At 38.2% G+C, this 18,589-nt stretch overlaps 2 protein-coding genes across 4 annotated transcripts in view; one reads left to right on the forward strand and one right to left on the reverse strand.

The window, feature by feature from the left end:
• The window catches only part of LOC117433385 (tensin-4-like), a 23,059-nt gene extending 16,632 nt beyond the window's left edge, over positions 1 to 6,427 (reverse strand). The window contains exons 1-2 of one of the 3 annotated variants that reach the window (XM_034055578.3): positions 6,055 to 6,427; positions 554 to 682 (exon numbers count right to left, since the gene is read on the reverse strand). The gene's annotated coding sequence lies outside the window, so the exon portion shown is untranslated. Of the gene's footprint in view, positions 1 to 553; positions 693 to 6,054 lie in introns of those variants that run through there. The other 2 variants (XM_059006567.1, XM_059006568.1) reach the window with 2 other exon arrangements.
• Positions 5,479 to 18,554, forward strand: LOC117433387 (death-associated protein 1 homolog). The gene is made up of 4 exons (XM_034055581.3): positions 5,479 to 5,631; positions 11,933 to 12,029; positions 15,943 to 15,985; positions 16,576 to 18,554. The coding sequence occupies exons 1-4, from the start codon at positions 5,577 to 5,579 to the stop codon at positions 16,693 to 16,695; spliced, it is 315 nt and encodes a 104-aa protein (XP_033911472.1). The 5' UTR covers positions 5,479 to 5,576; the 3' UTR covers positions 16,696 to 18,554.
• The last annotated feature ends 35 nt before the right edge of the window (positions 18,555 to 18,589 follow it).

Consider the following 18,589-nt stretch of genomic DNA (forward strand, 5'->3'; position numbering starts at 1 on the left):
AGGGCTCTGGACTCTTGACTGGAGGGTCGTGGGTTCAATCCCAGGTGGGGGACACTGCTGCTGTACCCTTGAGGAAGGTACTTTATCTAGATTGCTCCAGTGAAAACCCAACTGTATAAATGGGTAATTGTATGTAAAAATAATGTGATATCTTGTAACAATTGTAAGTCGCCCTGGATAAGGGCGTCTGCTAATAAATAAATAATAATATTTGGAATATTCGCCAGGGGCATGATTTAATATGGCAGCCCTGATTATTTTTTGTTAGACCGCTATTTAATGCACTGCAGAGTGCCAAATAAGTTTTAGTCACGAAATGGATGCTTGGCATGACGTCTTTCAGCACAATCAAGGGGAGCCAAAACGAATGCCTTCCCGTAAAGTACCTCCTTTGTAAAGATATCAGGGGGGCGAGGGGGGCGCAAGTTATTGTGTTTCTGCTTGATGAATTCTCGGAATTCTGCTGACGAATGCTGAAGGCTTGAAGAAGTTGGCCATGTTTGTTTGGGAAGGTCTGATTGTTTAAACACGACTACAATAAAGAATGGCTCACCCCAGGCTCATCGGTAACAGAACCCATCCTCGCTTTTCTTAACTGGTTTTCCTTTCTGACCGGGAGCGTCTCGTTTTTCATGGTGGTCACCCTTCATTTTCTTTTCTTTGACACCTGGGAACCCGGAGGCTTGACGTGACAAAAGCGAAGAAACACAATGGACTAGATTTATCAAAATTTCACGCAACTCTTGTGTAATGTATGCGTAACTGGTTTTTTTTTTCACTATTATTATTGTGAAGGAACACATAAAAGCCTATAATGTTACATTAGATACCTTTGCCGAAAACTCTATGTAGAGCCTGTAATAACAACTGATAGGTATATCGATCCGCTTCTGTGCCTCACTGAAACACTTCTGCATGGCGTTCTAAAGTAACTGAACGGTTCTGTAGCAGCTCTGAGCGGCTCACTTACTTAACTAGACAACTGCGGCGGTCACTTACTGTTGATTTTAAATGCTTTCCCTTTAACGTACAGGCGTTGGACTAAAAATAAACACAAATCATGTAAATATACCCTAAACCATTTGGTAAAAAAAAAATAATAATCTGTGGAATACAGTAGAGCCATTTACACTCAAAGAAGCTCAACAGATGACTCTCTGTGACCTCTGACCTTTGATAATATCACATGATCATACTACCCCACTGTGACATGTTAAATAAAAGCCCTTTAATATAGATGATTCACTATATAGTTAAATGTGCAATTATAGCCATGCATTTATAATGTACTACAGTCCTGGATGGAACCTACTGTACATCCCAGTTGAATTAGACACAATTTATGTGCCTTGGTTCAGTACAACAGCACATTTTGTTATGAAAATTAAATACTGAATTGGATCAGTTGGCACTGAACTCAATGACATCAGTCCTGTCTAAAACCATACAGATAGAAGGAACTGCAAACTCTAATATGTTTCATAAATGAAATGATCGGACAGCTTCACCTGGTAACCTTGGCTAGCACTCTCTCTCTCTCTCTCTCTCTCTCTCTCTCTCTCTCTATATATTTTTTTAAGTGCACTTTTTTATCTAATTTTCTCTCCAATTTAAAATGTCCAATTATGCTCCCTCAATGCAGACCCCATAACCATGTTTAATATACTGCATGTCATTTCTTAAAATAGACTTACAGCTTCTAAAAAGTCTCATGCATTTTATTATTTGTGGCTGTGTGTTCCTTTTCTCTTACTATTTTAAATCAATTGCATGTTTGGCCTACTAAAGTCGTCAATTAAATTAGACAATCACTAATCAACCTATTTTGACAATTTTCCAATTCCAGTGGTTTGATTTCATATGCACAACAAATCCAAACCACAGAAGCAATGGGGTGCTCTAACACATTTGCACACTGCTGTGATTATAATTACCCTCTGTCTTTTTCTCTGTAGTAAGGTCACAATACTCTGTACAAGCATGGAAAAGTGCATCATTACTGCACAAAACCCATTGCGGTCAATTAAAAACTGTCCTTTGAATTTTCCAATTCCAGTTTTGTCAACTGTTCGGATTGTACAAAAGCGGCTGTTTAAAATCTCAAAGCATCTTCCTGATGGCATGGGTGGAACTTTGAACTCATGATTCACGATTTCAAATGCAAATGATTACACAGTACCTAGAAAATCGCTTAGTAGAGCTTTATCAACATCGCATTGTGGCACTCCTAAAACTGTTTATTAAAAACATTGTTACAGACCTATGTTAGCACAGTCACCCAACCCTGCTGCCAGTTACCTAACAGGCTGTGGTTTCTAAACTCCAGCACAATACATCGCTGGCAGTCATGTTGGAATCTGAACAACTAATTTGGAAGTTTTTGAACTTGATCATCCAAGGTCTAGCCAAGAGACACATCTTTAAAAAATGTTCAGAACACAGTGGGGCTGCCAACTATGTAGATGTATATAACCAACAGTGTAGATGTAAATTAGCATAATTGGGCTGTTCATCATGCATTGAACTCACATACCTGTCATGGTTAATCAGGTAATATTATGCAATGCAAGCGTAAGGGGGTGGTGCTGTTTGATACACTGCCGCTACGGATTCTGTCCGGTCCTGTCCCCTGATGGTGAGATAAGATTAAAAGCTCTAAAACCACAAATGCAGACGAGCCTGAGCCTTTTGCATTGTGTTTAATAAGCTTGCTTGTGGTGTGCCACCCAGTTGATTGAATGGGACATTATCAAGTAAAAATCATCCCATAGGAATGGGTCAGTAGGTACCTACTAGCCTCCCAACAGGTGGAGTAGGTCCAGATCAAGCGCTTTAATGGACGTGGGATGTAGTAGCCACTAGAGGGTGCTAAAAAGCTGTGTTGAAATAATAGTAAAAATTACTTCAATAGTAACGCAGTTAGGTTTAGGGGTAGATTTAGGGGTTAGTAGGATAGTAGGTACCTACTGGCCCATTCCTATGGGATGATTTTTGCTTGATAACGTCCCATTCAATCGACTGATCTCAATCAGATCGGCTGGGTGTGCGGGGTCGCCGGTTCGCACCCCCCCCCCCCCAGCCCCCCTTGCATTGTACGAGAGGGACATGAAAAGCTTAATCAAAGTCAGAGAAATGGTTCCCAAAGAATTTGTTTCATTACCCAGAATTCCACAAGCATTGGCATCAACAGAGGTTCTATTTCAAGTTCGTTTGTGGAGACTTGCTGGAAAACTGACTGTTAGTAAAAACGACATTAGGACTATCACAACAAGGTATAAAGCTGGCTGGGCCCTAGCTAGTGTGTGGGTGGACTTCTGTGTTCTGCTGTAATAAAATGTGGATTTAGAGAGCAACAGTAATAAAGAAATCTGCCACTGAGATTAAGTTGAAAGGGATTTGAAATCACACTTATTGATTTCCATCGTCTCTAATCTTTTGTGAGCAAGTTCTGTGTTGCTAGTTTAAGAGCTACACTGTAAAACGGCTTTGAAACATTTGTCATTTTTATTAAGTTTATTTTAGTATTTCTGTAGTTTAAGTTAGTTATTATTATGCCATATGCCAAATGCTCTGGCTCCTCTCTAACTGTACATTACCAGAGGAGACAGAAAAGCAAATACATTTCATCAGACACCGTGTTGTTAGTAATTGCTGCAAATGAGTCGTTACTTATCTAGCAGTTGGCAAGCAATGAATACAAAACACATTTAAAAAAAAAAAAAAAGAAATACCAGCATTTTCAGTTTCATTTTGAATTCCGAATGCATGTACTCACAAGAAATGAAATCAGTTCAAGAATCATTGTGTATTATTGGTCATTTTCACACAAGTGCCTATTATTTCTATATCACTGACCGGTATATAAAGGATACAAATGACAAATCTACAAATACATTTTACAGAGTCAGGAAACACCAATAGATAAACACACTTAAAAACATAAGTGTGCCATACTCATTCTCAATAATATAACTGTAAAAGTGACATACATATATACATACATACATACATACATACATACATGCATGCATGCATGCATGCATGCATATAAATGTCCCGAGATTCGTCAATAATTTGTGCTGAAGAACATCCGTACCAAGTTTCATTACAATTTTGCAGTGAGTGGAATATCATTCAACAATCAGAATTGGAACAACATAGTGAACTAGTCTTTATTTTTATTTGATTAAAGTATTAATTAAATAGTAGCAAAACTAGTAATCAAAAATCAGACCAAGGCTAACGGGCATAACATGCCAAACTAGTTTTCTATTTATATTGATAGAGGCCATTATCTTACAATTACAGAACAGTGTGCCCACTACATTTCAGCACATCCCATTGTGAAAAAAGCTACTTGCATAAAATAAGTGTGTATTACTCGATAGGTAATGCAACTTCTGGTGAAAAAGGTTTAAGATAAATAAGGGACAAGCTGAATTTGTCAGAGATGGAGGGGATGGATATTGCAACATGCTTATCTGGTATGGTAACATATATGCAGTGGTTAAAAAAAAAGGGGCTTATAAAGGGGCTTGTCCAGCAGTGTGGAGCAGTGGTTAGGGCTCTGGACTCTTGACCAGAGGGTTGTGGGTTCAATCCCCAGTGGGGGACACTGCTGTTGTACCTTTGAGCAAGGTACTTTACCTAGATTGCTCCAGTAAAAACCCAACTGTATAAATGGGGAATTGTATGTAAAAATAATGTGATATCTTGTAACAATTGTAAGTCGCCCTAAGAAATAATTATTAATAATAATAATAATAATAACCAGGAGGTCCCCTGGTTCAAATCCTGGCTCACTCATTGTGTGATCCAGAGCAATCTTGAATTTTAACCTAGAAAATGACAGATTATTCGTAGACTTGAATTAAGTTCCAGTCAGGCTGAAGTATGAAAAAAAAAACATCTTTTAAGCTACTTCAAAGCAGAAATTGTATCAATAATACAACTAGCGGTACAAGAAAGAAATATGAGCGCCGTTTGTGACACCTAGTGGTCAATTATAGCAACAACACTTAGAGGTTGAATGATAAAAACATACGGGTACATCCTATAAAAAAAAAAAAAAAAAAAAGATACAAGTGTTTGCAAACACCGCCACCTGGTCGTGGTGTACATGAAAACAAAACAAAACTATCTGAACCAAAACTTGTATTGCGATGCCCAAAATCATTATTATTATTATTATTATTATTATTATTATTATTATTATTATTATTATTTTATCAAAACAGTTCTAAAGACTAATTGGACTAGTCTACTTTACATCTTTAAAATTATATTAACTCCGGTTAACGTCATATGTTCAACCAAGTTGCGAAATAATAATGCTAGTTTTCCAATATGAATTACGGTAAATCAATACCTAATTTTTTCGATCGAGTCCTTATTTGTTTGTTTGTTTGTTTGTTTGTTTGTTTATTAAAATAGAACCCCCTGCGCTTTCCTTTCATGTGGTTTGTGCCCTGTGGTCATGTGATATATTGTTTTGGTTGTTTTTATTAGTGGATGGAAAGCGCTACACATTTGAACTGCATTGAAGCGGTGGAAGACGTTTTTGTTTTTGATTTGGGATGTCTTCTCCACCGAAGGATACATCTGAAACCAAAGCTGGACACCCTGCTGCAGGTTTTACTGTTATTTATTTACGTCTTTATTTGTGGGAGAAATACTTTTTTTTGTCTTCTGTGTGCGTTTTAGTTTGAGCAGCTCTTGCAATGTACAACGAAAAAAAGTTATGAAAAAGCACAGCACGATTCAGGAATCTTAGCTGTATCGGTTATTTTTTCTTTTATTATTATTTTTTTTCAAAATGGCATGTGCATGCTGGACTATTTTGAAGCGTCTTTTTAATTAGAATCGTTTTGTATGCTGAGCGCGATGCATGTGAGCAATGCGCATAATAATCGATATGAAAACATCTCGGTGTTTTTTTTAATCTGCTGTTTTTAATTTTCCAGTTAGACGAAAGTGAAAATGTTTTTTATATACCAATAACAACTCTTAAACCAGCCACAACTCCCTTAAATAAACTGTAGTTTCCATACTTACTGTAAGTTGAACCCTGAAGAAATTCTGTTAAAAATATACATACTTGACTATTTCGAGGTATGACACGGGCCCGACTTTTGGGATGGAAGCACATCAATCTCGCGTTTTGATTGGTCCTTGTCTGTCAGAGGCATATACGTCAGCAGTGGAGGTATTTGTAAGTTTGTGACCACAGAGGGAGAGAGCTTTCCAGACCCTTACAATTAAAATATAATGTGGTATTTTGATGTACTATTATTGTTAGGATACATTAGTTTATCTCAAATGTAATTTTAATCACAGTTTTACACATACAGACTGACCTGATCTAAGGCTACCCCCCAAAATCTGGGCCTCTGGTTTTCAGATAACGTCCCAAACATTTAAAGGCAAGCAGTTGTAGTACGAATAAACGTCAAACACTACCAAGTCTATTTATAATGTGAGGCTGTTAAGAATGTCAGATCTAGAAACTCAGCTGTCATCCTTAAGAGCAGAACATCCTAAAAACTGGTCTGAATTTGGAAAAGCAGAATTTGGGACTTTATCTGAAAAGCAGAGCTGCCCAGAATTTGGGATGTAGTCTGAGAACAGGGCAGTCTATATGTGAAACTGCTTCAATTACATTAGAGATAAACTAATATATCCTGTTACAATAGTGGGCAGGATAAACAATTAGCAATTCAAATAAGTCCCTCAAACGATTATAGATATGTTCTATTTGAAAGAAAGCAGATCACCACAGAAAGCCAATTCTTACATTCGTGCATAACATGATAATTTATATAAAGTAATAGTCACCCATAGTTTGTTATATTAATACAGCAAAATATCATACGTTATTTTGATTGAAAGGGTCTGGAAAGCAGGTCTCTCTGTCTCTGTCTCTGTCTCTCTGACTCTCTCTATGAAAAATCTTTCTTCTAAAAGTCACAGCAGTTCTACAATCTTAAATAGTTAAAGACTTTGGCCTTTTGGGCTCAAAGTAAAGGCTGCAGTGGCATAAACGTCTGTTTATGATTCTGAATGTGCATGACATAAAGAACTGTAAATTAATCTGAGGCTTTAAAAGTGGAACCTGTGTACCTTAATCTGAATTTTGCCTTTGTTTTGTTGTCAGCAAGGAACCTGGTATCCAGGAACTGCCATTTGACTGGATGTCAAAGCACGCAGTACAATTCAGTAAACAGATTTAAGACTTTCTAATCTCAAAGTCTGTGCGCGCTGTCCGCGGTCGTAAAACTTGTCAAAACAGTGATTAATTTATTCTACGTTACCTCCTTTTTTACTTTTTATTTCTCCTTTTTTTTGTGCATTTTGTTATAATATTTTTGACAGTAAACGTATGCATTTTCAACTTCCATTGCAAAATATATGCACATTTTTAGTCATCGTGGTTGGAAAAAAAAAATAAAACACTGAATTGGGCCTATATGCAGATTTTGCCGCCAGTAACCCACAAGTCATTTTGAGTCATTTGCTTAACTATGTTTTTGGAAAATGTCAAAAAAGAGATCATGTTTGTAAACCCCCACACACATTTTGGTTTTCAGATAATTATATTTTGTTGGCAATAGGAAGCAAGGATAACTTGTTAAATCATATAACTTAGAAAATAAATATGTGGGCTGTTCAATTTTTCCATGACATCCTTCAGATGGATTCTAAAATGAAGTTGAAAGTGCACATAACCCTTATCTGGAAGCCCTTGTGTGAATCTTATCGATTCCAGTGTTAAATCAACTCTGTAGGAGTCAAATCTAAGACTTTTCCAGTGTTCATATGGCTCCACAAAAAATAAATAAACAACACTTCCATAGTGTAAAACATTGAACACTATGGGAGTTAAATTGACAGCTCTTTTGGTGTATAACTAGCACCCCTTTATTGTAAATGTAACTACCTAAGTGTTGGGACATCAACAGTGCTGTATTGACAATTGTAATCTTTGTAGATAAACTAACAAATCTATTATTTGACAAATAGTACAATGTCATTTATTTAATTCTGCACCATCTACACAAGTAACACATACACCCAGGCAGCCCTTTCTCCCACCCAGAGCACTACCCCGTCTATCAAGGTGACATTCACATATTACATAAAACAACACTTTCAGCAGTTACAGGGTATGGCAAAATAACTAATAGGGGCACTTGCAACAATAACAACAGTATTTCCTTACCCTATTTCCCACTCCCAGCGTCCTCTGCTGCTCATTAACATATTTGTGGAGGCCGGCTCCAGGCATGGCACACAATCCGCCAACAGGTGGCAACGACGAGTCAGTCCGGCCGTGCCCGTTACAGTATATTTAACTAGAACTTCTCCAACACAGACAGAAATGGCGCCATTATATAAGAACATAAGAAAGTCTACAAACGAGAGGAGGCCATTCAGCCCATCTTGCTCGTGTGGTTGTTAGTAGCTTATTGATCCCAGAATCTCATCGAGCAGCTTCTTGAAGGATCCCAGGGTGTCATCTTCAACAACATTACTGGGGAGTTGGTTCCAGACCCTCACAATTCTCTGTGTAAAAAAAAAAAAAAAGTGCCTCCTATTTTCCGTTCTGAATGCCCCTTTATCTAATCTCCATTTGTGACCCCTGGTCCTTGTTTCTTTTTTCAGGTTGAAAAAGTCCCCTGGGTCGACATTGTCATTTTTTAATCTGCGCCGCCAACTTCCGGATGTTGATATTATTAGTGTACTTTGTTTTACACTGTGAAATGTATCTTGGTTTGGATATGAAACAACATCGCGTGGTGTGGAGTGTGAACATTTAACACCTGAAATCAACTGTAACGGTTAACACTGGGATTCCAACACAGGCCAATTTGCTGTGAAAGGGGCACTATCACATTGTGTGAGGCATCAGTTAAAACCAGATGCGCTAAAATAAAAAACCGTGCCCAGCTACCTACTGTACCTACCTACCAGGTCTCTCAAGGTTAAAGTTCCACCTGGCTGTTTCAGATTGACAGTACTGTGTTTCAAAAGCCACATTTGAGCTTTAGTGATTGAATTTGTAACAACAGTCTGTGTGCTGGGAGAGCACCTTGTTTTTGTTACATCAAAGGCTTGCTCGTAAGCGTCTTGTCAGGATCTTGCACTCTCCACAGCCCACTTTGTTGTTTTTCAAGTTTGCAATACCTTTTATTTTGTTCTCTGCTGGCGGTGGTGCTGGGAGACTAAAGGTTATGTAATGTGTTTTTGTTTTTTTTGTGTGTTATTTTTTTTTCCTTTCTTCGCCCGATTTCTCCTATTCTACTCCCACACAGCTGATAGAGTAAAGTTGAACTAAAGGTGCAGAATTGCAACCTATTTCCTAATGGAGTATGGGACGGGTAACAACTGTCAATAATCAAAGTGCTTTATTATTCAAAAGGTGTAGGTTCTTCACAAAACCCTTCGAACTGAAAGCATGCATGTCCATAGTACATAATTATATGCGTTGAGAAAACATTGGCATTAAATGGCAAGAAGATTATCGGATGGTTTTGCGTCATTAAAGAAATACAAATGAAAGCGCTTTCGTCTAGCTACGCACAAGGGAAGCATGTGTTGCTGGGTAGATCGCCAAGTGCCTGTCCAAATAGGGGACCTGAGCAATTAATAGTGGGGGGAGGGCTGACTAATTAGTAGTACATAAGAAAGTTTACAAACGAGAGGAGACCATTCGGCCTTTCTTGCTCGGTTAGTTGTTAGTAGCTTATTGTTCCTCATCAAGCAGCTTCTTGAAGGATCCCAGGGTGTCTGCTTCAACGACATTACTGGGGAGATGGTTCTAGGTTCTAAAAAAGTGCCTCCTATGTTCTGTTCTGAATGCCCCTTTGTCTAATCTCCATTTGTGAGCCCTGGTCCTTGTTTCTTTTTTCAGATTGAAAAAGTTCCCTGGGTTGACATTGTCTATACCTTTTAGGATTTTGAATGTTTGAATCAGATCGTCGTGTAGTCTTCCTTGTTCAAGACTGAACAGATTCATTTATTTTAGCCTGTCTGCATACGACATGCCTTTTAAACCTGGGATAATTCTGGTCGCTCTACTTTGCACTCCTTCTAGAGCAGCAAAATCCTTTTTGTAGCGAGGTCACCAGAACTGAACACAATATTCTAGATGTCTTACTAATGCATTGTACAGTTTTAACATTACTTCCCTTGATTTAAATTCAACACTTTTCACTATATATCCGAGCATTTTGTTGGCCTTTTTTTATAGCTTCCCCACATTGTCTAGATGAAGACATTTCTGAGTCAACATAAACTCCTAGATCTTTTTCATAGGTTCCTTCTTCAGTTGTCTGGTTGGGTTTTGTCTCCCTTTTTGTGGATTGGTATTACGTTTGCAATTCTCCAGTCAGTCAGTACAACCCCTGTCTCAAGAGACTCTTGCATGATCTTGGTTAGCGGTTTGTAAATAACTTCTTTCATTTCTTTGAGTACTATCGGGAGGATCTCATCCGGCCCAGGGGATTTGTTTATTTTAAGAGCTCCTAGTCCCTTTAACACTTCTGCCTCTGTTATGCTAAAGTTATTTAAAACTGGGTAGGAACAGGTCGGCATGTGGGGCATGTTGCCTATATCCTCCTTTGTAAAAACTTGTGAAAAGTAATAATTTAATATATTTTCTATTTTTTTTCTCTTCATCTATGATTTTGCCATTTGTATCTCTGAGACATTTTACTTCCTCTTTGAATGTTCTTTTGCTGTTATAATATTGGAAAAAACTTTTTTTGGAATTGGTTTTAACCTCATTGGCAATGTTAAATTCTATCTCTCTCTTGACCTTTCTAACTTCCTTTTTGACTTGCGTTTGCAATTCCAAGTACTCTTTCCGTGTACTTTGTTCTTGGTCCCTTTTAAACGTTCTGTAAAGTGCCTTTTTCTCTGTATATGTTTTTTTTTTTTTAATTTATCTATTAAACCATTTTGCCCATTTTGTTTTAGATTTTGATTTGTTTACTTTTGGGATGTAATTGTTTTGCTCCTCTAGTACTACATTTTTGAAAGATAGCCATGCTTTTTCTGTGGATGTGTTCTCTATTTTGCTCCAGTCTACATCAATAAGTCTCTGTTTCGTTCCTTCATAGTTTGCCTTTTTATAATTGTAAACCTTAGCTTTAGTCGTTACTTTTAAAAAAAGCACTTCAAATGAGACCATGTTGTGATCTGAGTCTGCCAATGATTTGCTGTACCTTGAGAGATGTTTTCAAGCCAACCGCACACTTATAACCTGAGCTGTAGAAATCTAAATCTATTATTATTATTATTATTATTATTATTATTATTATTATTATTATTATTATTATTATTATTATTATTATTTATTTCTTAGCAGACGCCCTTATCCAGGGCGACTTACAATCTTAAGCAAATACATTTCAAGTATTACAGTACAAGTAATAATACAATTAAGAGCAAGATAAATACAATGACTTTGGTTCAAGCAAGTACAAGTGTGACAAAATACAATTCAATAATACAGCAGATAACAGTGTCAGTGATAGTTACAACAGGATATGATTAAATACAAAATACTACAGATTAAACACTTGGCAGATTACAGTACTCTGAAGTACAGGATTAAATGCAGTAAAATAGGGGGCAGATAAGAGCAAATAAAGCGCATTTAAGGAAGGGTGATAAGTGTCCCAGGGGAAAAACAGAGGAGTTCTACAGGTGCTGTCTGAAGAGGTGAGTCTTAAGGAGGCGCCGGAATGTGGTCAGGGACTGGGCAGTCCTGACATCTGTAGGAAGGTCATTCCACCACTGCGGAGCGAGGGTGGAGAAGGAGCGGGCTCTGGAGGCAGGAGAGCGTAGAGGAGGTAGAGCCAGTCTTCTAGTGCTGTGTTTCTAGTGCTGTTCTTTTAACTGCTGTGTTTTCCGTTTGTTTGTTTTTTAGTAAAAGCAGGAGGGATGCGTATCGTACAGAAGCACCATTTGGGCGGGGAACATAATCACGAGAAGGACAAAGACAGTAAAGAACTGGAAAGCAGCAGGTATGAAGACGGGCTGACTCCCTGCTAATGCACTTAACCAGGGACACGGAACTGGGCTAAAATAGTAACAGCTAATTTTCTTTTTTTTTTTTTTTTGGTTTTTACAGCTGAAGGCTTGTCCAGGTAGCCATCAGTTGCACATTGTATTAAAAAAAAAAAATAATAAAATGTCTGTTACAAGACACACTAAGTTGCCTATAAAATATTATTAATGTAAGTTCAATCCAAGACACTTAAGGAGAACATCTGTACTAAACATGGTAAGCAGATGGTGCTTCTGCTGAATGAAAAAAATATATATATATCTCTTTATAGTAAAAGGGTGTAACTCCTCCACTATACCTGTTTACCAAATTCAGTTATTTCAGCCTGTTTTTTTGTCTCTTTGGCAATCCGATCAAAGTGCTCAGTTGTTGAAAGGTTTGATGGTGAAAGGAAAGGGGTATACTAAAGCAGACACAGACCTGCAAACAGGATGTGCTTGTTTCTGCAAGAGAAGCATTACCATGAAATCAGAGTGCTGTTGAAGCATCCAGCACAGGAGGTGATAGGTCATTATGCAGTCATTCAAAAACAAAGTGATGTGAAGCACTCAGATATTACTGTCTTATGTCCAAGACTTGAAACTCTCACCAGTCCTGGGTTTTAATAAATACCTTATTTAGGTGTATTATTGAAGTGATCAGGTGCCAGGAGTTTGAACAATCAGGCCCCTATTTAATCTGCTCTGAACTGACCCTCCTTATCGCAGGAGGAATAAGTCACACATGAGTCTGTAGGTTTATTATTATTTATTTTTCAGCAGACACTCTTATCCAGGGCGACTTACAATTGTTACAAGGTATCACATTATTTTTACATACAATTACATTATTTTTTTACACAATTACCCATTTATACAGTTGGGTTTTTACTGGAGCAATCTAGGTAAAGTACCTTGCTCAAGGGTACAGCAGCAGTGTCCCCCACCTGGGATTGAACCCACGACCCTCCAGTCAAGAGTCCAGAGCCCCTAACCACTAGACCACGCTGCTGCCCTTACTAACAGGAGTTTATCATATGGGAAGGGCAGTTTATTTAACATCAAATTGCTGGTTCCTGATCATTTCAAATAGTATACTTCATTGTAGCTACTGAAATCTAGACTGTGGGCAAATTCGTAAAACACCCACCATAAGCTTTAAATTAGAAGAAAAAAAAAAAGCTGTCTACAGTTATCTTCATGTCAAGCCACGCATTCATCAGATAACAAACATGACCCTTTCCTCTTGAAACTAGCTATAAAAAAAACTAGCGCCTGAGGTTTTATCACATGCACCAAGGTGAAACGTGGTTTTCTGCTCTTTGTCTATAAATACAGTGCCTTGCGAAAGTATTCGGCCCCCTTGAACTTTGCGACCTTTTGCCACATTTCAGGCTTCAAACATAAAGATATGAAACTGTAATTTTTTGTGAAGAATCAACAACAAGTGGGACACAATCATGAAGTGGAACGAAATTTATTGGATATTTCAAACTTTAACAAATAAAAAACTGAAAAATTGGGCGTGCAAAATTATTCAGCCCCTTTACTTTCAGTGCAGCAAACTCTCTCCAGAAGTTCAGTGAGGATCTCTGAATGATCCAATGTTGACCTAAATGACTAATGATGATAAATAGAATCCACCTGTGTGTAATCAAGTCTCCGTATAAATGCACCTGCACTGTGATAGTCTCAGAGGTCCGTTTAAAGCGCAGAGAGCATCATGAAGAACAAGGAACACACCAGGCAGGTCCGAGATACTGTTGTGGAGAAGTTTAAAGCCGGATTTGGATACAAAAAGATTTCCCAAGCTTTAAACATCCCAAGGAGCACTGTGCAAGCGATAATATTGAAATGGAAGGAGTATCAGACCACTGCAAATCTACCAAGACCTGGCCGTCCCTCTAAACTTTCAGCTCATACAAGGAGAAGACTGATCAGAGATGCAGCCAAGAGGCCCATGATCACTCTGGATGAACTGCAGAGATCTACAGCTGAGGTGGGAGACTCTGTCCATAGGACAACAATCAGTCGTATACTGCACAAATCTGGCCTTTATGGAAGAGTGGCAAGAAGAAAGCCATTTCTTAAAGATATCCATAAAAAGTGTTGTTTACAGTTTGCCACAAGCCACCTGGGAGACACACCAAACATGTGGAAGAAGGTGCTCTGGTCAGATGAAACCAAAATCAAACTTTTTGGCAACAATGCAAAACGTTATGTTTGGCGTAAAAGCAACACAGCTCATCACCCTGAACACACCATCCCCACTGTCAAACATGGTGGTGGCAGCATCATGGTTTGGGCCTGCTTTTCTTCAGCAGGGACAGGGAAGATGGTTAAAATTGATGGGAAGATGGATGGAGCCAAATACAGGACCATTCTGGAAGAAAACCTGATGGAGTCTGCAAAAGACCTGAGACTGGGACGGAGATTTGTCTTCCAACAAGACAATGATCCAAAACATAAAGCAAAATCTACAATGGAATGGTTCACAAATAAACATATCCAGGTGTTAGAATGGCCAAGTCAAAGTCCAGACCTGAATCCAATCGAGAATCTGTGGAAAGAACTGAAAACTGCTGTTCACAAATGCTCTCCATCCAACCTCACTGAGCTCGAGCTGTTTTGCAAGGAGGAATGGGCAAAAATTTCAGTCTCTCGATGTGCAAAACTGATAGAGACATACCCCAAGCGACTTACAGCTGTAATCGCAGCAAAAGGTGGCGCTACAAAGTATTAACTTAAGGGGGCTGAATAATTTTGCACGCCCAATTTTTCAGTTTTTTATTTGTTAAAAAAGTTTGAAATATCCAATAAATTTCGTTCCACTTCATGATTGTGTCCCACTTGTTGTTGATTCTTCACAAAAAATTACAGTTTCATATCTTTATGTTTGAAGCCTGAAATGTGGCAAAAGGTCGCAAAGTTCAAGGGGGTCGAATACTTTCGCAAGGCACTGTAACTATTTTGATTCTGGACTGAAAGTGATTATCATCACAGTTCGCTATAATGAACCTGTTGGGGTCCAAGCCTTTTGTTTGTTATGCCGAGGGGTTCGTTATAGTGAAAGGACAATCAACATGAAGCTGTTGGAGTAAGTTAATGAGATAAGGTGAATACAAGTAGAATTGCACGTACCGGGACATTTCATGTATGCAGTATTCTGCCTTTGTTTTATCCAATTCATTAAAAAATTAAAACACAGTATGTATATGTTACAATATTAACATGGTGCTTAAGTCACATGCCTAGTAGGAGGCGACCCTGAGTTTATTTTCCTTGATTGAACGCGTTGGAGAAAGTCCAATACCGTCATTTGAATCGATTTTAGTTTACAAGGACAGTAACTCTGAAATACAAATGGAAAGTATGCCTTTGTGAATTGAGCTGCTCTCGAATCCCCAGGCATCTCAATTTCAACATTTTCTGTTCATGATGCTGCTGTAAAAGCGTGAGTCATTGTGTTATTCATTCATTTATTCATTCAGATTGTGTTCACCGTTAACAAAAGAGATGTAACCTGTCGGCTACAAAGGGGCATCGGTTTCTTCTCATAATGAGCGGATTTTGAAATGCTTTAGGTAATGCATCCTAGTCTTCAAAAACACTTGTAGGTTTTTCCGTACGTTTGTCCTCCTGGCTTAGTTTGCTAATAGTTTTATCATAGAATCTGTACTTCAGTGTTTTTTTTAAGTTTATAAAGTGCAATGTAAACCAATCTTTAAACTGTTTATGAGTAATGCAACTAGCAACACTTCCTCACTCACACCCTTAAATAGTTCATCATCAATTATTTGATCAAGTGCATAAGTCATTACGAGTGCAGATGTGATGTTGGTTTGCATGCAACACATATAAAGATTTTATTTCTTTCTGTTTTTGTTTTAGCCCGCCGAAGCCAATTCTTGTCATATCCGGAGCTGTAACTCAGGTGAGAAACCCATTTGATTCTCTTGTTTGAAGGCACCACCTCAGATCCATCTCTTGTTTAGCATTTCGGTCACGCTTTATTTTAAGGACCGCCTATTAAACTATTAACAACCAGCTAATAAACACGTCAATATACGTGATTTGTTTTTCTGTTGTAATTGTTAGTTAATATACAGTAGGCCAGCTACAACTGCAAACATCAGAGCCTTATGGATGATCAGTTTCCCAGATGATCGTGTAATCAAATTGTTACTGTAGTAATGTCCAGGTTTTTATTAGCGGGCTCGTCTGCATTCGTGGTTAGAGAGCTTTGAATCTCCTCTCACCGACGCGTAACAGAATCTGTAACAGTGCATCACACAACACTACCCATTACATTCGGTTATAAAGATCGTAATGTAGAACCCTTACCTCAAAATGAACAACTTTTAAGTTTATAAACTTAGTGGCCCTTAAAATAAAACGCTACCAACACTTCTATGGATGGCCTTTTATTACTAAACCAATTACTTATCTAAGAGGATAAAAAAAGTGTCCTTTTCCTCGACTTTTTTTTCCCGGTCTGATTTCCATTGTGCATTTCCTCCATAGGGTGACAAGGACTTTCCTCCTGCAGCCTCCCAGGTGGCACATCTCAAACCTCAGCCCTGCGTGGAGAAGCTGCCCCCTCCACACCACATCAACCAGCACATCCACCAGCCCCGCAAGTGAGCCCAGGACAGTCCAACCGCATTCCACCGCCAGGAGGCCTCGCTGCTGTACCATGCTGGACCTGGGATCTGTTGCACACAAAGGAAGACCTATCTATCTGATCTCTCCTGTCATGGGTTTTTAAATGTTTTTTTTAAAGAGTTACTCCTTTATAACTCTGCTTTCTGTGCGTGTGTGTATGTGTCAAGGGACAGGTGCGTATGTGTCAACTGAGCACAGTGCACCATTGCAGAGGCACTGTAGTGGATAAAACCAAAATAGTTCTGTATTATATACAAGGGTGGTGCCCAAAGGACATGCCAACAATGAGACCGTCAAAATTATATCCTTTGGCGACTGTAAAGAACCATTTGCTGCTCCAGATTTGAATAATTGCCGTCAAATACTTTTGCCGAGAGCCAGGATTTAGCAAGGAGTGCTGTGGTCACGTAGTTTTTACAACGGGTACCTTTTACCTTTTTTGACCAATTGGCCTCACTCAGGAGGTAGTGAGGTTTTAACTACATTTTAAATAACGAAGCAAAAACAAGCAACTTCTATTGCATGAGTTGGAAGGATAATGTTTAGATAACGGTTATGGAAGTATCTGTGTGGTCCAGTGGTTAAAGAAAAGGACTTGTAACCAGGAGGTCCCTGTTTCAAATCCCACCTCAGCCACTGACTCATTGTGTGACCCTGAGCGAGTCACTTAACCTCCTTGTGCTCCGTCTTTCGGGTGAGACGTAATTGTAAGTGACTGCAGCTGATACATAGCTCACACACCCTAGTCTCTGTAAGCCGCCTTGGATAAAGACGTCTGCTAAATAAACAAATAATAAAAACATGCTCTGTTTTTGTATTATCGTCCACATACACACACCATGTAAGCAGCCATATTAATTTGTGGTGAGTTTAAAAAAAAAAAAAAAAAAAAAAAATCCAGCTTTTTTTCTGTTTTCAATTTGTACTGAAATATTTGGTAGCTTTTATTGTGACCTGATTAATCAAGTGTGTGTGTGTGTGTGTGTAGCTAACAGGAAGTTATAGCATTTGTTGTTGATGTATTGTTGACCAAAAGAGAGTGAAAACAATTATAAATTGCATTTACAGGAAAATGGACTTGTGATGCTGTTTTTGAAATTGCCGTTTAAAAGCTATATTCCTTTTTATTATATATATATATATTTTTTATTTGTTAAAAAAAAAAAAAAATGCTTGAAATGGTTTGCAGAATAACTTCAGTTTGGGATCTTCATGGTAATATAAACATTAAAACTCTCTTCTGTACATTTTAAAGTTGTTTAGCTGATAGACCTTGCTTGTCGTGCAGAACCATTCGCTATGCACACGTGAAGTTTTGACATGTTAAATCAAACATGTATTTTCAAGAATGAAATAAGACTCCTATTGCGTAGCAGTTTCACCCATCCCAGGTTTTAATACGAGCTTGATTAGCCACGGTGTAAATAGGTTACAAGCTCAGATGTGTCTTATTCAACTCCCAGTAAAACAAGGAATGGGTCAAACTGCTATGCAATGGGAGTCCCTGATTCTTATGGTGATGGGTATAACCTCCTACTGCTGTAATAGTAACAGTGGAATGCCTGTTGGCAAACAGTGACATGGTGGAAATCAGGTTAAAACTTAAAAGGGGGATTAAGGGTGAATACAGCTAAAGCAAGGCTAGGTGTACAGAAGGCTAATTATGGGAGAATATAGAAATGGGAGAGTTTGTGGAGCATCTCAGATTTTAGTCCCTTGGCAGGATGATATACATATATTTAAAAAGTCATATGAAATTGCTCAGATTTTCAATTGCAGTCGAAGAAAAAAAGTCCTATCCATTCACACATATACAGCAGTTTTCCCAGGGTTTATCCAGTTTTAACTATATAGAAAGATTTTACATACTACA

The sequence above is a fragment of the Acipenser ruthenus genome, chromosome 33 (assembly GCF_902713425.1).
Source record: "Acipenser ruthenus chromosome 33, fAciRut3.2 maternal haplotype, whole genome shotgun sequence".
Taxonomy (NCBI): Eukaryota; Metazoa; Chordata; class Actinopteri; order Acipenseriformes; family Acipenseridae; genus Acipenser; species Acipenser ruthenus.